This window comes from Phascolarctos cinereus, unplaced genomic scaffold, assembly GCF_003287225.1.
Source record: "Phascolarctos cinereus isolate Bilbo 61053 unplaced genomic scaffold, phaCin_HiC Scaffold_4;HRSCAF=312, whole genome shotgun sequence".
NCBI lineage: Eukaryota > Metazoa > Chordata > Mammalia > Diprotodontia > Phascolarctidae > Phascolarctos > Phascolarctos cinereus.
Genome location: NW_027555847.1, coordinates 693,208,602 through 693,231,372, shown reverse-complemented (window position 1 = coordinate 693,231,372; position 22,771 = coordinate 693,208,602). Strand labels below are relative to the sequence as shown.

Below are 22,771 nucleotides of genomic sequence, written 5' to 3'. Positions count from 1 at the left end.
GAAGGAGGAGAATGTTGCCGGTTCAGCATCCTGTCCTAGTGTTAGCTGTGACACTGTTGAGAGTAGTATGATTTCTGAGGCTAGCGGAAGAACTGGGCAAAATTTTAACATCTGTTTCCCCTCCAACTTTACAAAACAACCATTATTTTCAACCTAAATGATATGCAATTTTATTTAAAAAAAAAAAACAACCCACCAGCAACTCAGCAGCAATGATTAAAGTCCTATTATGTGCCAGGCACTTTGTTAGGTACTGGAGACACAAAGATAGAATGAAACTGTAAGAGCTAACTAAAATCCCACCTAAATGCCACCTTCTACAGAAAGCTTGCCCCAAACTCTCTTAATTCTAGTGCCTTCCCTTTGTTAATTATTTCCCATTTCCCCTCTATATAGCTTGCTTTGAATATATTTGTTTGCGCGAGGTACCTCTTATCAGATTGTAAACTCCCTGAGGGCAAAGAAAACAGCAGTCCTTGCCTTCAAGGAACTCACAGTCTAGTGGGGAGAAAACATCCAAAGGACTGGGTAAGCATCTCCAAAGTTTGGTCATCCTTTAACTTTTTCTTGAATACTTTCAGGGAGAGGGAAGCCATAGCCTCTAGAGGCGGCCCTCTTTTCGTATCCCCAGTGCTTAGCATAGTACCTGGTACATAATAGGCACTACCTAAATGTTTGTTGATTGATTGAAACACCTACAGCAGCCCTCAAGGAGTTTTACTTAAATTTTGGGGTGAGGGTAGGGGATTTCTAACTCTAGGTCTGAAAACAGCAATAAAATTAATACTACCTATCCTGGAAAGGACTTTGCTTCGCAGACCATATCCCGTTTCCTGGATGCTATTCCCCTATATTTGTGGTCTTTATTAGAATATAAGTGTCTCGAGGACAAATATTATCTGGCTTTTTGTATTTGTTTAGTACTTAATACAGTGCTGGGCACATAGTAAGCCCCGACAAATTCTTCTTCCCTCCCTCCCTCCCTTCCTTCCTTTGTTTCTTCCTTCTTTTCTTTCTTTCCTTCTAACCATCCATTCATCCATTCCTTTATCAAGCAAGTAATCTATACCAGACACTGTATTAGGTGCTGGGGATAAAAAAACAAAAAGTGAGACAATCCCTGTCCTTGAAATACGCCCCCCCCAACCACACACACATTAAATAGAAAGTGTTTTTCTTTCTTTTTTGAAAGGGGTACTTATTAGCAACTGGCTAGATCAGGAAGAGCCAAATATAGGGGATGTCAATGGAGCTAAACTTTGAAGAAAATTAGGAATTCTAACAGGCAAAGATGAGGAGGTGCCTTGAAACAAAGAGCTCATGGGTTATCATGGTCAAGGAGGGGCCTCAATATGCTGAGAAAGGGTGGGACAAGAGTTCCTGATACAGTGTCCAGTTTTTTGTCCCTTCCTCAAATCCATATCCTTCTTCCTTTCTTTGCTGCCACCATGACTGAGTCATGAATGAGGCTGTCCAAGTCCCCCTGTCCCACTAAACTCTACCCTAAGCAGAGACTCCATGTAGTTTTGGTGAGAGAGGCGTGGCATTGATTGAAATTGGCGTATCCACATAAAATAAGCCTTTCTCTTTGGACAAGGTTGGCCACTCTAGCTTATGGGGCAAATGGGGAGCTGAGCTGTTTCCCATTGCTCATCCCCCTACCTCCGGCCCCAAAGAAATATGTCTAATGAATATCTCATGTCTGAAACGTTGGGCTGGATTCATCAAAGGGAGCTGGTAATTACCAAATTGAGAGAATCATGAAGCGCTTTTCTAAATTTGAAAGGCTCATCAAAAATAGATCAGGAACCGGGCAAAATTAATAGTTATGAACTCATTTCCATAGAAATGGACTTATTAGCAGGCATGCCAGCTGCCGAAAATTATAAGATCTCCTTCCTCTGGCTTGTAGGAAATAACCTCGTGTGTGTGTGTGTGTGTGTGTGTGTGTGTGTGTGTGTGTGTGTGTGTATGTTTATAAAAGTAATTCTAGCTTTATTTTATTGCCTCTCCAACCCCAGGCTTTCATGGAGCTTTAGCCAGCCAGTGTGGAAGGGAGGGATCCCTGGAGAGGAGACAGGGTGGAACTTCCCAACAACCTTCTTTCCCTCTGGCCAGGTACTATTTCCCCTCTCCTCAGTAAGTAGCTCTGTTCCTACAAGAATGATTTCCAGAGGTTTGTAAGACTATAGTGGGGCCTTGATGAGATTAAAGGGCTGCTGACAGAGGGAGGGGAGGCTTCATTTCTTTCCCAGTTGAACTTTCACTTTTCTGGTATTATCTTTGCCCTATGTCTCCGCCCACGGAACACCCACAATTCAGAAGGGATTAGAAACAGCTCCCACCTCTGGTCACAGAGCCTGGTGCAGTCCAGAGAGAAATTAGAGATTTCTTCTGACAGAACAGACTTTCTCGTAAAGGAGTTTTAGCAAATGGATATGTAGAGAATTCCCAACACTCGAGATTAATTTTTGGGGGTGGTGGTGGTGGTAGTGGAGTATCGTGGCTGGTATATGGGATTGAATTTCTGTATACTGAAGCTCTTAAAATTGGGTAGTGCAAATTTTCCAAGTGAAATTACTGTAAGGGAAGATCGTGGGCTCTCTCTAGTTTCCATGTGCTGTCTTCCATTAAGCCTGCAGCTCTGGAGGAGGTCCCACAGCCATCTCAGGTCCATCACATTCCCATTGGAAAGCCTTAGGCAGACAACAAGAAATAGTGTATCATGAGCACAGCAGAAGGTTTGCCGAGTGTCAGGCAGGCATTGGGTTTAAAAAATAATGTTGGGGTTTATTTGTACATTTTGTTTTGATGTGACCACTACTTCCCAACATATGACCAACTAGATCTCCTTTACAAAGTACATCACTCAGGTACACAAAACAGATAATCAATTATGAATAGAAAGGAAGACTGTGTGCCCAGTGTTTAACATGGGCAGTAGAGTACTATCATTGTCTGTTGAAACTGACCAGACTTTTATTGCTTCTCCATGTTGATCTTATTGATGCTATCGAAATCATTGTGTTACATTAAAGAATGACAGAATTTAAGAGTTTAGAAGGGTATCAGGTGCCATTTAGCTTAATCCATACCCGCGAAAAGGAAACCATATTATAATGTTCTTGGAAAATAGTTATGTAGCCTCTGCTTGAACACCAATAAGGGGAAACCCACTGGTGCAGCCCATTCCACTTTGGATTGGTGCTAATCATTGGGAGTTTCTCTTGGCTTCAAGACTAAATTTGCCTCTGTAATTTTCACCCACTGTTTCTGGTTCTGCCTTCTGGGACCGAGCAAAACAAGTTTTATGTCTCTTCTATATGACAGCCTTTAAAATTCATGAAGGCAGCTGCCATGTCCTCCCCAAGCCTTTCTCTTCTTCAGGCTATCAAGTGCTTCTCATGTGTCATGAACTCAAGGTTGCCCTTCTCTGTGTGCTCTTTAGCCCTTCTTAAATTGTGACAGCCAGATCAGAAAAGCTATAACCTTGAGATGTAGTCCCATTAGTGGAATCTTTGGCTTAAAGGCTAGGAACAATTTAGTGCATTTTCTTGAATATTTTAAAATAATTTTACAGATGGTTTTAACCAATTCGTGGCTCCATCAGTGAATTAGCATCAAGCTTTGGCTTTGAGGCATTTTTGTAGATGTGCTGTGAGCACTCTTCATTCATCCATTCATTCATGCAATAGACAGAGTGCTTGGCTTGAAATGAGGAAGACTTGGGCTTGAATTTCACCTCAAACACTCAATTAACCATCTGGAACCTCAGTTTCTTTATCTTTATTTCGAGGACAATGATAAGATGGCTGTGAAGCTCAACTGATATAGTGTATATAAAGTGTTTTTCCAGCCTTAAAGTGCTATATAAATGCCAAGTATAATTAATTAGTAAATCTATTCATTTAATAACCCTTTATGGAGTGTCTATATTTACTGGGCATAATAGATCTAAGCAGTACGGGTCCAAAGGTTGTGATTACCAACAGGGGTATATTTTATTTTTATTTTTTAATTTTCCCTCAATTTTTTGTCCTGCCCAATAGCAATTCTCACCTTTTTTTGGGATTTTTGACCATCTGGTTTGATTTTGTGATATTACAGCCCATAGGCATATTTAATAAAAATGTGTATACCTCTGAATAACAAATGAGACAACGCCTATAAAATGATTTGTGTTTCTTAAAACATTATTTAAATATTACCTATTATTATTACTATGTACAACTATACAAAGTTTTGAGATTTTTTTCAGTTTGGAAAGCTTCCTCTTCCAAATGGAGAGTACAACCTTAGTAGATTATCACTGAGGTAGAAGTGGAAGTAGAATTATTTAATCTAATTCTTTATTTTATAGATGAGAAAACTAGGTCATAGGGAGAATAATTGATATCACTGAGGTAGTAAGCACCGAAGATGGAATTGGAACCCAGGTCTCCTTATTCTTGAGTCATGGCTTTTCTGTTGCATTATTAGTCCCAGGGAGTTACCTCTTAGAAGTGGCTGGCCAAGGGTCACATAGCTATTAAGACTTCCTGCCTCCAAATCAAGTATTCTTTGTACTATGTATTGTCTTCTGTATATCTATCAAATCTCTTGGTTTTTGTTTTTGTGTTTTTGCTAGGCAAAGGTGTTAAGTGACTTGCCCAGGGTCACACAGCTAGTGAGTGTTATGTGTCTGAGGCTGGATTTGAACTCAGGTCCTCCTGACTCCAGGGCCAGTACTCTATCTACTGTGCCATGTAGCTGCCCCCAGATCTCTTATTTCTGACATGTCCACAAACACAGATTGTGACCCCTCCGTGCCTGAGTAGACTATGCTTCATTAGTTGTTGTGGATGGAAAATCTCATCACTTCATTCCCAACCTTCCGGTGATAACTTTGAATAATGATAATGATAATAATAATAATGGCCAATACTTTTAGTGTGTGAAAGTTTGCCATTATCTCATTTAATCTTTAGAACAACCCTGGGAGATAGGTGCTATTATTATCCCTATTTTACAGAAGAGGAGAAACTAAGTCAGACAGTGGTTAAATGACTTGTTCAGGGTCACACAGCTCGTAAATGTCTGAGTCTGGATTTAAACTCAGGTCCTCTTAATTCCTGACTCAGAGCTTTACCCTCTGTGCCAGCTGCTAATAATAATTATAATAATAACTAGCACTTATATGGAACTTTAAAAGTTACGTGGAGCTCTATAAATATCTCATTTGATCCTCACAACTCCCCTGACAGCTGGTGATATTATGATCTCCATTTTACAGATGAACCAACCAAGGCAAGTGGAGGTTAAGTGCTCAGGGTCACAGAGCCAGTGTGTATCAGAAGTAGGATTTGAACTTGGGTCTTCCTGACTCTGCAGTTGGCTCTTTATTGCTCCCATGGAGATCGCAGGAAGATCTGAGTTCAAATCTAGCCTCAGACTAGACTTAATGGCTGTGAGACCTTGGGCAAGTCACTTCACCCTGTTTGCCTCAATTTCGTCCTCCATAAAATGAGCTGGAGAAGGAAATGGCAAACCACTCCACTATCTTTGCCAAGAAAATTCCAAGTGGAGTCACAGAGAATCAGACATGTCTGATTTGACTGAACAATAAAATGGTGTAGTGGATAAGGCAGTGAACCTAGAGTCAGGAAGACCTGGCTGGGTTCAGATTTTCCCAATAGATACGTACTAGTTGTGTGGCCCAGGGTTCCCTTACCCTCTCTGTGCTGTAGTTTCCTAATCTTTAAAATGAGAGAGTTGAATTTGCTGACCTCTAAGGTCCTCCCAGCTATAAAATCTTTGATTCTATTTTCTGTCTCTATCTATCTATCTATCTATCTATCTATCTATCTATCTATCTATCTATCTATCTGTCTGTCTGTCTGTCTGTCTGTCTGTCTGTCTGTCTGTCTGTCTATCTATCTATCTATCTATCTATCTATCTATTCATCTATCCATCCATTTATCTATCCATCTATCTATCCATCTATCTATCTATCTATCTATCTATCTATCTATCTATCTATCTATTCATGTATCCATCCATTTATCTATCCATCTATCTATCTATCTATCTATCTATCTATCTATCTATCTATCTATCTAATCTACCTATCATCTATCTATCTATCCATCATCCATCCACCCATCATCTCTCTCTCTCTCTCTCTCTCTCTCTCTCTCTCTCTCTCTCTCTCTTCCACTTCCTCCTCCTCCCCCCAACTATATACATAGACACAAATGCATCTGAGTGCATACCTTTATGTATTATAAATCGGAGGGAAGGAAACAGGAATTTTCATTTTGAACATGTCCAGAGACTTTCATGTAACCTGTTGAGATAATTGTAGACAACCTGGGATTCAAAAACTGATCTGGAGGTGACCAAGACATGACTTGGTATTGTGTCATAAGAGTGTCTCTGCTGCCTTGATGAGTGAGGAAGAAATTAAGCCCCTGGCTTTTAGGAAATCACCTATATGCTAATAGAAGCCGATTTGTGGAGTTTGGACTTTTTTTTTGGGGGGGAGGGGTGGATAAAGGAGAGAAAGGAGCTTCCGAGGCAAAAGCTGCATGCAGGGTGAAGATGCTTAAAATGAAACCTAATTAGAAAACAGTCAATCTGACACATAAGGGGAGCCCTTTTAGCAGTCTGAAACACCCCAAGTGCCTGATTGTGAAGGGATGACAGCTTACACCGAACACTTAAATTGCTTATCCAGTGTTTAAATGACTTCGGAGACAAGGCAGGAAGTGTTCCATGGGTTGTAGAGCAGGACGCTGTCTTGCCTCAGATTCTAGATTTTGTGGCAGGCCCAATTCTCTGGTTCTTTGCAGCCCTGGCCCTGGCCACATCCCAGCATCCACTTCTCTCTGTCAGTAATACAGAACCCAGAGGAGGGTTGGCTGGCAGAACAAGCCCCGCCATTGCCAAGCCATTTTCCGGGTCCTGGTAGGGTTTGAGATTTCTGCTGTAATATTAGATGATTTCATTGCTCATTTTTTCCTAGCCTGCTCTTTCTTCAGTGAGAATTTTTTTCTTGCATCTCCTTGTTTCTTTTCCAGATTTATTAATTAATACTGTTGCTTCTGGCAATGACACATTGCCTGACTGCCCTATATACCAACTCATCAACGCTGTGACTGCCCAGACCAAAACTCCCTTCCCTGGCCTCCACTCACCTGTAGAGTATCTGCGATATCCTCCTGTTAGAATGTAAACTCCGTAAGGGCAGTGTCTGTCTTTCTTTTTTATTTGTGCTTAGAATAGTGCCTAGCACAAAGATAAGGGCTTAATAAAAACATTTTTCATTCATTCATTCATTTATTAGAGGAAGGATTCTTAACCTGGGGTCCATGAACTTGTTCTATAAATATTTTGATAGCCTCATTTCAATATAGTTGTCCCCCTCAAAATCCCATGTATTTTATTTAATGCATTTAAAAAAAAGAGAAGGGGTCCATGCATTTCATCAGACTGTCAGAAGACTTCCTGGCATAAAAAAAAGGTTAAGATCCCCTGCCTTAGCTCGTGCCTCTGTAATAAATTGCTCTATCATTAGCAATAATAATAATAATAACATTGATCCATAAAAGCTAAGAACAATATTTTAAATAGCTGACATTTGAATATTTATAATCACAAAGCTGTGTGGAATAAAGAGATTTCAAAATAGAGAAACCTAACAGAAGAATGGGCACAGAATAAGGTACGTCTCATCCCCATCATCCTGTCTGTTACTGGAGTTGTTCCAAAAATGCTTACCAAAGATGATCTCATATTCTCATACTTCATTTAACTATAAAAAGGAGTTATTCTATCCACTCTGCAGTAGTCCGAAGAACATTATATATATATATATACATATACATATATATATGTATATATATATATGTATATATATGTATATATATATACATATATATATACATATACATATATATGTATATATATATATGTATATATATATACATATATATATGTATATATATATACACACACACACACACACACACACACACACACACACACACACACACACACATAACATTGGATAAGTAGAAAAAATGAGAAGAGGTGAATTCTGGATGAGAATAAGACTCTTTTGGGTAGAATCTTGTTTTGAGCAGGTCAGTGCCATTTGGTTTTATTAAGTCCTACTGATATATTTCAATGGTATATTGAGCACAGGGCAGATTTCTATTTCCCTTGCCCAGATTGCAGGGTGCTGCCAACAAGGAATGAAAGGAGGCTTCTTATTTCCTCCTCCCCCTATTTTTAAGTAAACCTCAAGGCAAAGGCAAAGATTTAGACCTGGAAGGAGCACAGGAGGTGATCTAGTCCAACCTTGTCATTTTGCCGATGAAGAAATGGAGGCTCAGAGAGCCCACGTGACTTGCAGAAGGATGTCCAGTTAGCAAGAGGAAGAACCTGGAGTTGAACCCAGGACCCCAACTTCCAATGCAGTATCCTTTTGTATGTACTGCAGTGTCTCCTGGGATTATGTTTGGGCTGTAGCAGGTACATTCAAGGGGTCTGGAACATCTTCTTTCTTTAAGGATCATCCCAGTCCTTCCTCATCCATGAAAGCTTCCCTGGCTTTTTCTGCACCATCCCAGCCCCCTTCCCTCCAGCTGTCTGCTCAATTGTTTCTTGTTCTGTATCCGACAATGTAGATCCAAAATGGCCCTAGATGGTAGAACTAGGAGCACTTGGAGGAATCTGCAAAGAAACCAATTTAAGCTTGATGTCAAAAAGAACTTCTTAACTATTCCCAGAGTAGAATGGATTGTACTGAAAGGGGGAGAATGCGGTCTCCCTTATTGGAGACCCCTCTCTCTCTCTCTTTCTCTCTTTCTTTCTCTTTCTGTCTATAATCTATATCCATATCTGTGTCTATGTATATATCTGTATCTGTATCTCTCTCTCTATATATATATATAGATATACACACATATGTATACATTTATATATGTCTATACATCTATAGATATAAGTTGGGAATAACGTCAGAGGGAAAGCAATAAGATTAAGGCAGATCGGGGAAAGGCATCTTGCAGAAGGTGGGAGTTTAGCTGAGACACAAAAGATGCCCGAAAGCAGGGATGAGAACGTTGAGAGATCTAAGCCTGGAGGACTGCCAGTGGAAGCACTTGGAGTCAGGAAATCGAGTGTTGTTTGTAAGGCACTGTCAGAAGGCCAGGGTCACAGGATGGAAGAGTACACAGATATAAGAAGCCTAGAACAAGAGCCCTGTGAAGGAGGCTTCTTGTCAGAAACCTGAGAAGGGGGTGGGGGAAGTTGAAGCACCGGAGAGGGAGTTCATGGAATCTTTCTCTGTCACTAAATGCCACCTTTGGCACTAGTATGACCTTATTTCACCTTGTGCAGGAACATGGTGCCCATCCTCCCTTGACCCCCTCCCTTGCCAGTTCACACACCTAAAAGTTAATAGGAAGCAAGGATTCTGGGTAATGTCTTCACAAGCATGAAGTTGACTTACTTTTTTCTTTTTTCAGAGTTTTTATCTTTTATAAGGTTGTCATTAGCTGGTGAATGGAATATTTGCTACACAATCTGTAGGTTGTATCAGTGACAAGAGGAATCTTCTCTGTAATAAAAAAGTTGAAATCCTAATATACCATTTAAAGGCATTGTCTTTTTCACAAGACAATCCCCCCCCCCCTTCCATCACCTTGGAATAAAGGCAAGTGGAAGCACATTCATTCAGCAGACATTCCTGTATACCAAAGTGTTTTCTCTATGTATTGAGTGTTTATTATTGAAAATCATAGTGCCAGGTTCTAGGGGAGGAATGGAGATAAAAAAAAAGTCAGAGTCCCAGTGTCTGTGGAGCCAATGATCACCTTGATGAGAATATTATTCTTCAAGAGGTAGAGTGGGAAGAAGAGAACCACTATTTTTCCAGTTCTGGTTCAATTCAATTCAGTTGGATTTCACAAACGTTTATTAAGCAATGGGGAAGCCTAGAGAGAGAAACCCTGTATCTTCCCTCTCCTGGCATGAGCTACTCCATCATTGAGCTAGGCTCCATTTCAGGGTAAAATGAACTGTCACAGCTACTCCTCTGGGTTAATGTTCCTGCCCCTCCCCAGGTACCTACTATTCTAGGCATAGAACAAAACAAAATTGCCTTGCTCTCCCCTGCTGAGACCAATGACAGATTGGTGCATCTCTGCCCCACTTCCAAGGTCAGCTGCCTACCGAGACTTGATTGCCCTCTCTGTGTGTGTGTGTGTGTGTGTGTGTGTGTATGTGTGTATGTGTGCACATCCACATGTGCATGCACAGAACAATTCTATAAAGTTTGGATTCAGTCAAAGGGCCACACTTGAGGACCTAGAGGGCTACATGTGGCCTTGAGGCCACAGGTTTCCCACCCCTGTCGAGTATACAAGAAAAAAAAAATGAACTAGTCTCTGCCTTTGAGAAGCCTCAGTTTCCATAACCCTCCACTGCATTGGGGAAAACAATGTATACAAGCTATATGCAAAGCAATAAAAATTAACTTCAAGAGGGAAAGAGTGTTGATGACTTGAATGATTGGGAAAGGTCATCCCGAAGGTGGCACTTGAATTATGCTTGGGCGGAAGGAAGCTAGAATTCCCATGAGGCAGAGGGGATGAGATAGTGCATTACAAATGAGGGGATAGTTATGCCAAAGTACAGTAATTGGAGAAGGCATTTGTATATGACCAGCTACCAGGGTAGTTTGACTAAATCTCTGACGTACCAGGATGGGCTTGCTACTGGAGAAGGAATGATTAGAACCTTGCGAATTCTAAATGACTGATGTTTCAGTCTGCAAAATTCCTTCTAATCATCATTCCCCTATATGCATTGTCTCTGGCTCTTAGAATGTAAGCCTCTTAAGGATTATGTTTCATATTTGTATCCCTGGGATCCAGCACAGAGTCTGACACATAATAAGTGTGTAGTAAATGCTTATTTATTCATTTGTTAATGAATTATTGAAGACATGTCTCCATTAATAATAATGTTAATAATAATGGATTTTTGGCATCTTGTGTTGGGATCCAGTGATGCACGGAATGGCAGAGGCAGGAAAGCTTGGGACACACTTTAATGCAATGGAAGGTGGTCCAATTTGGCAGGAGCACAAGGCATATATGAAGGGGCAGTTATATGATGTCGGCCTGGAAGGATAAGGTTGTACCTCCCATTATAAACACACAGTTTGGCCTGAGGCAGGGAATCGAAAAGGATGGAACATGCCCCCAAATTCAGATGAGGGCAATTACATAATTTTGCAACATCTGTGGTTTTGTATGGCTCCCAGAGCTGGTGGACATGGGGAGAATTAAACACCCTGAGATAATATGTCATCTGAATGCCCCATTTAATCAGCGATGGATCTCCTTTTCACGAAGCCCTAAAACCAGGCTGTTAGTTTCCCTCTGAGTCCAGGCCACCAGAGGAAATCCCGTGATTTAGTTTTTGATCGATGTGGCCGGTCTCCTTATTGAACTTGACGGTAATTCTTTGGCTTGGGAAGGCAAAACGAGGCCATTTGTTACATTTTTGACACTTTGCTGATGCTCGGTTTTAAATTGTGCTTTAACGCATTTTTTTTTTTCCTCCCAGAGTAAACACCTCCTTCTACGAGGTTTTGCAGATGGACTTTGAAATCGACAACAGCAGCGGGCTGGCGGGGGCTCAGCAAGTTACCTGGCAGATCGAGTACCCTGACAAAGACTCAGCAGGTGAGCTGGTGGTCTCAGAGATCTTCATCAGCCAGACAACGTTCGTCGGCATCGTTCCGCTGGCAATGGTAAGAAATAGCTTCTCGGAACAAAAACGTTTTCTTTGCGTCCTTTTAGTATTCCAGCGCACATGAAACATTCGGTAATTCGCCACTTCCCATGCACCTGCTGCAAGTTGTTTAAACAGGAAAAATACATTTCAATAACATTTTATTTACCCAATATACCATAACAGCTCCTTGGAAACCATTAGAGTCTATTGTGTGAATCCTTTTTAGTTTGTGGATTACTGGCCTGATATGCTGAAATGGTTCCTCTGGAGCACTTGTTTTCTATTGCTATCATCTGATTGCCATGCGTGTTCACTAGGGCTAAGTGTTACAATTAGTTAAGGAGTTCTTATTGAAGTTATGTTAGAGCTGGGAATCTTGGAATAAAACTGTCCCTGAAGAAGCAAGGTGAGGGTTGACCCAGAGGTCAGTAGAGAGATGCCTGGTGAATACAAGGAGGCTGAACTGCATTTCCTACGGTAACCAGTTCACTTTCCCTAGTCAATAAACTTCAGTGGCTCCCTATTACCTCCAGGATTAAATATCGGATCTTCTGTTTGGCTTTTAAAGCTCTTCAAATCTTTGTAACTTTCAAATTTTATTATACTTTTGTTGTTCAGTCATTTCAATCATGTCCAGCTCTTCATGACCCCATTTGGGGTTTTCTTGGCAAAGATATTGGAGTGGTTTTGCCATTTCCTTCTCCAGCTCCTTTTACAAATGAGGAAACTGAGGCAAAGAGGGTGAAGTGACTTGCCCAGGGTCACACAACTAGTAAATGTCTGAGACCAGATGTGAACTCTGGTCTTTCCGACTCCAAGTCTGATGCGCATGGCTTAGCTGCCCTTATTATACTTTATATTCTCTACTATACTTTACTTCATATTCTCCCATTCATATTCTCTACTGGCCTTCCTGTCCTCTCACGTGACAAGAACACCCTGTCTTCTGACTGAGCTTTTCCCTGACTGTCCCCGTACCTGGCATGTTCTCTCTCCCTACCTTCTCCTTCTGACTTCCCTGGTTTCCTTAAGGCTCTACTCAATTATTTTGTATGTATAATTGATATTATATTACTTGCCTTTGCAGTAGATGGGGGAGAGGCAGAAAGAAGGGAGAGAATTTGGGACTCAAAATTAAAAAAAAAGGATGTTAAAAAAATAATAAATTGGGGGAAAAAGAATAATCAAATCTCATTTACTGCAAAAGATCTTTCCCAGGCCTTTCTGCCTCCCTCTCCTACTGCTAGTCCATTACCTCTGAGATTATATCCCATTTACACTTGTGTATATCTTATATAATAATAGCATTTTTAAAACTCTTTAATATTTGCAAAGTGCTTTACAAGTAGTGTCTCATTTAATCCTCACGAAACCCTGGAAATGTAGGTGCTATTATTATTATCCCCATTTTACAGTTGAGGAAACTGAGGCAGACAGAGGTTAAATGGCTTGCCTAGGGTCACACAGCTAGGAAGTGTCTAGTAAGTGACTTCTTGACTCTAAATCCAGTGCCCACTACCTCTCCGGGTGAAGTAACAGAGTGAATAATGAGTCAAGATGGGATTCCATCCCAGGACTCTGGTCTCCATCCATTGTGCTATCTAGGCTGCTTAACTTGTGTGTAAGTAATCATTTATATATTGTTTTTCTCATCTGAATGTAAGCTTCTTGAAGGCAAGAACCCTGTTTTTACCTTTCCTTGCATCAATCAGAACATAGTTCCTGACACATAGTATGTGCTTAATAAACGCTTCTTGAACTGTGAATGACTTGGCTATTCTCAGCATTGCAATGATCCAAGACAATCCCAAAGGACTCATGATGAAAAATGTTATCTGTCTCCAGAGAAAGAATTGATGTTGTCTGAATACAAACTGAAGAATACTTCCTTCCTTCCTTCCTTCCTTCCTTCCTTCCTTCCTTCCTTCCTTCCTTCCTTCCTTCCTTCCTTCCTTCCTTCCTCCCTCCCTCCTCCTTCTTCCTTCCTTCCTTCTTCCTTCCTTTCTTTTTTTCTTTCTTTCTTTCTTTCTTTCTTTCTTTCTTTCTTTCTTTCTTTCTTTCTTTCTTTCTTTCTTTCTTTCTTTCTTTCTTTCTTTCTTTCTTTCTTTCTTTCTTTCTTTCTTCCTTCCTTCCTTCCTTCCTTCCTTCCTTCCTTCCTTCCTTCCTTCCTTCCTTCCTTCCTTTCCTTCTTTCTTTCTTTCTTTCTTTCTTCTTCTTTCTTTCTTTCTTTCTTTCTTTCTTTCTTTCTTTCTTTCTTTCTTTCTTTCTTTCTTTCTTTCTTTCTTCTTACACAAAATGACTAATATGGAAATGTTTTATATGATTGCACATGTATAATCTATATCAGATTACTTACCATCTCAGGGAGGGGGAAGGAGAGAGTGGGAGGGATAGAATTTCAAATTCAAAACTTAAAAAAAATTAATTGAAATTGTAATTGGGGATTTGGCGAATTGGGGAAAATCAAATATTATTAAAAATAAAAACCATGATATAATCTCTGTGCAATTGAAAAATGTAATTGGGAAATGTTTAACAATATTTTATAAAATGCAACATAACAAATTCTTCTTGAGAGTGATGATTATGATGGAAGAGGTGGAGTAGGGGAGATAACCTGGGAAATGTAGGATGAGAGAAGGAGGTGTTCTCATCATATAGTAAGGGTGAAGTGAGGGAAGCAACCTGAGGGCTTCTCTTGGGCAGATTCTTGGTTGAAGACATAGGGGTGAACATGGATTCCCAGATGAATGTAGACAGAAAGGTTTTATAGGAGAACTGAGGCATGGATTCTTCAGGATAAGAAGGTGTCCATAGATCACAGGATCCTAGCACTAAGCTGGAAGAGAACTCAAGGGGTCAACTCTCTCATTTTCTAGGCGGTTAGGTGGCAGGAGGTCTCTAGGGGGCGTAGTGGAGAGAGAACTGGGCCTGGAGTCAAAAAGACCTGAGTTCAAGTTTGACCTCAGATGTTTACTAGCTGTTTGACCCTGGGCAAGATGCTTCACCTACGTCTGCCTCAGTTTCCTCAATTGTGAAATGGGGTTAATAAGAGCACATACCTTGTAGGGTCGTTGTGAGGGTCAGATGAGATGACATCTGTAAAGTGCTTAACACAGTGCCTCGCACATAGTAGGTGCTTAATACATGCTTCTCTTTCCCTCCTCAAACCCTTGCAGGTGAGGAGCCTGTCTTGGGGAGGCCAGATAACTTAGAGCTGGAAGGGCCCTCAGAGGCCGCCTGGTGCAGCCCCCTCGTTTCACGGCAGACGGAGGGGAGCCCCCACATAGCGGCCATGTAGTTCAGTGACTCTGTTCCTCTACGGGGCATCTCTCGGGGTCGGGAAGTTCTTCCTGACATCAAGCCCAAACTGGCTTTGTGCTATCTTCTACCCATTGCTTCTGAGGCCCCGCAGAACTAATTGAAGCCCTCTTTGGCATGACTGCTTTCCCCACCCTTGGAGAAGGCCATCCTGCTTCTCTTCAGTCCTCTGTTCTTCAGGGTGAGCATCTCTGGCTCCTTCAAACAATCCTCATTTATTCCAATGGTCCTCAGCTTAAGTGCACCCTCCCACCTCTGCATGCCATTTCTCCTGATTTCTCCCGGTGGCCAGTGCCTCCCCCGATCCTTCCTCCAGTTGTCCTGTGTGTATATTTTGTTTACTTCTCTGTTTATGTGCCATTTGCCTGAGTAGAATGTAAGCTCCTTGAGGGCAGGGACTGCTTGCTTTTGTCTCTGTATTCCAAAAGCCTACTATAGCACCTGGCATATAACAAGCTCTTTTCAAATGTTTGTTGTCAGGTTGATAGACATGGCATGAAGTTGCAGCCCTTCACCACTGTGATTCCCCTCCTCTGGGTTTTGTCTATATTTTCAATGGGAATTTTTTAATTTTTTATTTTGGCTAGGCAATGGACTTAAGTGACTTGCCCAGGATCACACAGCTAGTAAGTGATATGTGTCTGAGGCCAGATTTGAACTCAGGTCCTCCTGACTCCAGGGCCAGTGCTGTGTCCACTGTGCCACCTAGCTGCCCAGAGAATTTTAATTCAAAGAGAATTTCAATGCCCTTCTGAAAGGGAAACTTTTAAAGTGGAACCCAGTATTCCAGATGTGATCTGCTTAGGGCTAGGGACAGTAGGATTTTCACTTGCTTATTCCTGGAAACTACACCTTTCTCAAAGCAGCTTAAGATTGTATTCTCTTTTTTTGGCTGCTGTAATGCACGGTAGACTCTGATTGAGCTACTAGTCCACTTTGGCCCCCAGATCTTTTTCAGCCAAACTCCTATGTAACCATGCCTCCCCCACCTTGGGATACGGTGTCAGTTTTTGACACCCATTACTTCTGTCCTTATTAAATTTGATCTAAGATGATGTCATCCTTTTTTTTGGTCTTTATATCAGTTTTAATTATTTAGTGATTCTCAGGCATACAACTTGATTATAACTCAAAGAGCAAGGGACGGCGGGTCCATGGGGAGTGTGAGCAAGCTGGAGCACATAGCAAATAAGGAACTATGAAGAATTGGAGTTAAGTGTGTACTCAAGGAAATGGATGACTGAAAAGGAAGATGGGGTTGGCTGTGTAACCAGAGTATAGGGCAGCGGTGCAGAGAGTGAAGCCTTTATCATTTCAGTTGGGTCCCTTCTAACAAATATGTGGGAAGATATGGACAAGGGTCATGCTGGATGGCTCAGCATGACCCACAGATATGTGAAATTCTGCATGGATGCACATGGGTACATGTGTATGTGTGTGTGTACGTATATTTGTATGTTCCCATTCAATGTAATGCAGACAATGCAGTGCAGTAGAAAGAACCCTGGCTCCAAAGTCAGAGGCTCTGAGTTCAAATCCTCCCCCTGTCACTCACTACCTATACGACCTTGAACAAGCAAGTTACTCATTCTCCCCAGGCCTCAGTTTTCTTATCTGTAAAATGAAATGAAAGAACTAGATAGCCCTCCAAAGTCCCTCCCAGCCCTTGATCAATAATTCCTGTACGCAGGGGCACCTGGGTGGTACAGTGGATAGAGCACTGGCCCTGAAGTCAGGAGGACCTGAGTTCAAATGTGACCTCAGCCACTTACTGGCTGTGTGACTCTGGGCAAGTCACTTAACCCCAATTGCCTCCAAAAAACATTACCTGTAAGCAATGTTATCTGTATCAGCAGAAGGAATGGCCTTACTCCAAGACAGTCTCAGTCCATTTGAGCTTCATTTATTAACTTAAAAATTTCTTTCACATTTTATTTTATTACATTATAAGTTTCAAATTTTAAGTTTCCCTCCCTCCCTCTCCACCCCGCACTAGACAAGGCCACCATTTGACACAGATGTATAAATGTGTGTAAAACCATACTATACATGCTTCTGTTTATCAGTTCTTTCTCTGGAGGTGGACAGCAACTTCTTTTATAGGTCTTTTAGAGTTGATTTGGAACATTTGAGCCTTAAGATACTCCAGAAGACCAATGACCCATCAAGCTCCAATTAATGACGGCTCCTTCATGCCTTGGCTTGTGAATACAGCTCACTAGCTAATCTTGAGCGTGTGGATTTCAGGAGATCCTATAAGCAATAAGAACGGACTGTATTTGTGTTATTTCCATTTGGATTTTCTGGCATATATTGCTGGTCAGCTCAACAAGCGTAATTTGGATTCCTCAGGGTGGAATTAGAAAACAGAATCCTGTGTGGTATTGCTGCCAGCCAGGTGTTATTGCAGAAGATATCAGAGGACATTTTTAAATATTTTTAATCATTTGGTCATTTGTTCGTTCATTCAGGCATTTGTTCATTCTTCATTCATTCATTCATTCATTCATTCATTCATTCATTCATTCATTCATCCCCTACCTGCTGGAGATTATCTATGAAGTTTGAATCTGTTGGGCTTTTGGGACTTTCAGTGCTGTTACTCAGAGTGGAAACTTCTTCTCTAGGAGATCTAAGCACAGGCCTCCTGGAATCCTCTGGCAGGAGATGGATCATCTTGACTTTTGTCTTGCCACTGGATTTTGATGACTCTGGAGGAGAGAGTTAGGCTGACGACTTTGCTCAGCTCTGTTTCACTTAAACTCAACTCACTCAAGTTGGGTTTAACCAACTTGAAAACCAAGGCATCACTCTCACAATGTCATGGGTCCTCTGAGAATGAAGGACGAACAACAATAGCAGAAGCTGCTGCTGTGACTTGCTGGCTGGTGTGGGCAGGACTGATGCTGTAGCCTGGAAAATTCCCATACCTCCTGCCCTCTCAGGCTTGTTATGCTGTTTCTATTCCTTAAAATAAGGGTGGCTTCACAGGTATAGAATGCACAATGTGTCTCTTCCAGAATTACTTTTTTGTCAGTGTGTTGGATTGCAGGTGGCCATGATTATGGGGTCTTGAGGATGGCACATGAGAAGACAGCACTTACTCGAGGATACCTTTGGGTTCACCATAGAAATTGGCTCTTAAATATCTTCATGATTCATGAATGAGTTCGATGTTTTTCTTCCTCCACTGTGGAGTGAAGGTGACAGATTATTATCCCACAGAATAAAAAAAAAAGAGCTGATTTCCCTCCCCCCCATAATTTCATAGTAACAATAATATAATATATTTTGCATATATAATACATATTTTGTATATATAATATAATGTAATATCTTTATCATCATCATCACTAGCACTTTAAGGTTTGCAAAAGACTTTGCATATGTTAACTCACTTGATCCTTACAAGTTAAGTGATAAGTGCTGTTATTATCCTCATTTTACAGATAAGGAAACTGAGGCAGACACAGGTTAAGTGACTTGCCCAAGGTCTTATAGCTAGTAGATGTCTGAGGTCAAATTTGTGCTCAGGTCTTCCTAACCCCAAGTCCTGCACTCTATTCACTGCACTACTTATTTGCATGACATGTCCCAGCTGGGTGACAAGGACATTAACCCTTTCAGTGCCCTAGACAACCCTTTAAGACACTTTGATATGGATGAGCTCCTGATCCACCTCAGAAATTTCTACTTGGAAACTTGGGGGGAGGGCCCCATCCTGGGAGTTCCCAATGACATCACCTGTCTGTACAAAGAAAAAACCTCAAATTACTGCGTAGTGCTTTCTTTTGATCATTCTAACTACAACTTCATCATAAAATCTCCAGTACGTGAAGGAAATGGGCCAGGGAATGATTGTGCCTAATTTAGAGGTAGAAAAACAAGAGAGATTATGTGCTAAAGTGGGGAGAATACTGCATTTAAAGGCTGGGTTTTTAACCTGGGGTCCATAGGCATCTTGGTTTATGGGTAGACTTCAGGAAGTTCATGAACTTATATGGGAAAAAAATTACATCTTTATTTCAATATAATTGTTTTCCTTTGTAATCCTCTGTATTTTATTTTATCCATTTAAAAACATAATTCTGAGAAGGGGCCAGTGGCTTCACCCGGCTACCAAGTGGATCCAGGACACAGAAGAGGTAAATAAGCCCTGCTTTAGAGTGGACCTGGATTAGAAGCTTCCTCTACAGCTTAGTACCTATGTGACCTTGAACAAGTTATATAACCTCTTTAGCCTCAGTTCCTCATTAAAATGAGGGTTTTAAATGAGGTTTTGGTGACCTCTACAGTCTCCTTCAGCTTTTAATTTATGGTTCTGTGATCTATTAACCTCCCTGTGCCTCTGTTTCTTCATCTGTAAAATGGGAGACTTGAATACGATGATCTTAAAAGTCCCTTCTAGCTCTGTGATCTGTGATTAGGCCAAGGTCACAAAGGGAGTTATGGCTGAGTTGGTTTCCTGGTTTCCAGCCCAGGAATTTTCCTCTGGCCCACGATCTTCTTAGTTTAAGGATTCAACCTTTGCAGAAAGCCTGGGGATGTTAGGTACTATCATTTTGTCTTTCTCTGTAGCCCCAGCACTTAGCACAATGTGTGGCACATGGTAAGCAATTAATAAATGCTTGGTGACTGCGTGCAAGTTGTTCCAACACATGTCACAAATAGAGATGGCTTGAAGGCGTTCCGGCTTCTTAGAATGAAGGGACTGTGATGAATCTCTGCCCTTGGTTGATAAGAACAAAGGCTTGGTTTAGAATCGGGAGTGAATCGATGACAGATGCTTCAGGGCCCTGCCCAAACGGAGACCTTTGTCAGTCTAATTGCTGTGTCTTTCATCAGGGGAACAGGCTAGCCAGCCAGGGGGATATTCTGATTCATGAGTGAGGACCACAGAATCACAAGAGATCAGAGCTGGATATCACCTCGGTGACCATCAAGTTGGCCCCATACCAGAAAACAGGCCTCCCTACATCATAACTGACAAGTATTTATCCAGTCTCTGATTGCAGACCTCCAGTGAGAAGGAATTCACTACCTCCTGAGGCAAACCAGGTGTTTTTGTTTTTGTTTTTTGCTAAGGTCAAAAATAAAATAGAATATATTGTTGTTGTTTAGTTATTTCAATTGTGTCTGACTCTCCATGACCCCATTTGGGGTTTTCCTGGCAAAGATACAGGACTAGTTTGCCATTTCCTTCCTCAGTTCATTTTACATATAAGGAAACTGAGGCAAACAGGGTTAAGGGACTTGCCCAGGGTCACACAGCTAGGAATTGTCTGAGACTGTATTTGAACTCAGGTCCTCTTGGCTCCAGGGCCAGTGCGCTATCCAGTACACCACCCTAGCTGTCCCTCCCAAATAGGAATATAGCTCTAACCCAAAGGCAGATCTGGGGAGGGAAGATTTGGTTTCCATTCCCAAAGGCAAGGCCCATGTAAGGGAACTGCTAGCAAGGTAAGACAATGGAGAATACAAGCTCTGGAGTGAGAGGAGCTGGGTTCAAATTTTGGCTTTGCCACTTTTACATGAGTGACCTTGAGCAAGTCAGAATATCTTTCTCAGCCTTAGTTTCCTCATTTGTAAAATGAAGGAATAGGACTGGATAGTCTCCAAGGTCCTTTCCAGCATGAAATTGTGATCCTTTGACTTAGGAGGATCATGGTGATGCTGAAGTGGGAAGGATAAAAGACAGAGGCACAGCCCCCCCTTTTTTGGGGGATACATATTGCATAGGAGACTAAACAAATCATAGTTATTTGTTATCCGACTTGAGTGGTAGAGCCCTATAGTGGGAATAGGAGGTGGCTGGGAGTTGAGTTTTAACCTTAGCCATACACAAAACCAGCTATTGGTTTTAGAAAAGTTGCTTTTCTTCTCTGGGCCTCAGTTTCATAATCTGTAAAATGAAAGCTTCGGACTAGATGACCACTAAGGTACCTCACCTCTCTGAATTTATGATCCTACTCTAGGGCTGAGATGGCCTGATTTAGAAAGTGAGTAGTGCAAACTCACCTTACTATTTGTAGCCAGCCTTAAGACCAAGCAACATGTCCATCCATCCATCCATCCATCCATCCATCCATCCATCCATCCATCCATCCGTCTGTCCATCCATCCATCCACCTATCCAATCAACCTGGTCATTGACATCCTCCCTGTTGACGTGTTTGTATACTTATTGATACCTCCTTCCTCCCCCTCCCAGTTTTCTACCTCTTTTTCAGACAACTGTAATTAATCAAATCAACACTGTCATTACTTCTGGTAAGGGTATGTCAACCCACTTCCTTATGGCTCTACTCACCATCCTTCTGACTCTCCCCATCTCCCTTCCTTGGTCAACACTCTCCTAAATATCTTGTCTCTCCCTATTAGTCAGTAAAGTACCTACTATGGCACTACATTTTATTAAGCACCTACTATGTTCCAGGCGCTGTGCTAAAATATGTGTATGAAAGAAGAAAGACATTCCCTGACCTCAAGGAGCCAACAATCTAATGGCGGAAGACAATACACAAAAAGAAGCTAAAAGGGGTGGAGTTTGGAAGGTACTGGAAGCCGAGACATGGTGGAGAATGTACTATATTCTATTCTAATATATATCAGAATGTATGTTCCTTGAGGGCAGGAACTGTCTCATTAAAACCACAGGTACTTAATAAATGCATTTTCATTCATTTATTCAAGTCTCAGAGAAAGATTTTTTGTCTAGTCCATGGTTAAGAACTTGCTGACTACCTAGTTTCTCATTTTTCTTTCTCCAAGTATAAACTTTTCCAGGAATGGCTTCCTTTTTCTTCATCTGTTTCCTCACTCTTTCCATAACCCTTCTTCCAGTTGTTGAGCTCTGAATTTGGAGATTTCTTCCTCCTCCAGTGAGCATAACAGAAGGTATCAGGAGCTCCTAGTCACCATTTTCAGCCATGCCTTGAAGTGAAAGGACTCCGCTATGCACAAACAACATGAGCCTCTTGAGCCATATAATCTCTCTAAAGATTGGAATTTAAAAGTCAATGTGCTCCCTGGATTCCTAGGCAACCAGGAGGTTTGCTATGGTACAGGGTCAAGAGCTAGAGGCACAGTTGCTCTAAACATTTTTTCCCCTGAAATATTTCTACAAGGTCTTGGATGATAGCAACCCAGACACGTCATAAATACCTCAAAGATGTGTGATTTCTTTGGGAGGAGCACTCATTCTTGTGATGTGGACCGTAATTTCTGTGGGACAAGTGGATGGTCAGTTGTCAGGGAGGTTGAAAGCAAGATTCTTTTTTGGGTATGTGGTTAACTTCGATGCTCACTGGGGACCTTTCCAATGCTCAGATTCCATGATTTTCTGACTTAGAGGCTCTTCACTTATTGCTATGAAAAATCATTCATCACCCTGTAGTCATTTAATCAAGAAGAATGTATTGATTACTATTTGTTAGGCTCTGTGCTGGGTACTAAAGATATAAAGAAAAGGCAAAGCAAAACAAAACAAAACAAAAAAGACAAAACAACCCCAAACCCTCAATCTCTTTCCTTAAGGAGCTCACATTCTTTTTTAAAATAATATTTTATTTTTTCACAATTACACATAAAAAGCTTACATTCTTTTAAAAAATCTTTTATCAGCATTTTTTTACATCATCTAGATTTTTATCCTTCTCT

At 41.2% G+C, this 22,771-nt stretch overlaps 1 protein-coding gene across 1 annotated transcript in view; it reads left to right on the top strand.

Annotated features, from left to right (window-relative positions):
* The window catches only part of TMEM132B (transmembrane protein 132B), a 654,144-nt gene that overhangs the window by 410,899 nt on the left and 220,474 nt on the right, over positions 1-22,771 (top strand). Inside the window, exon 4 of the mRNA XM_021004363.2 lies at positions 11,621-11,807. Within this exon, the coding sequence (XP_020860022.1) occupies positions 11,621-11,807 (187 nt within the window). The remainder of the gene's footprint in view (positions 1-11,620; positions 11,808-22,771) is intronic.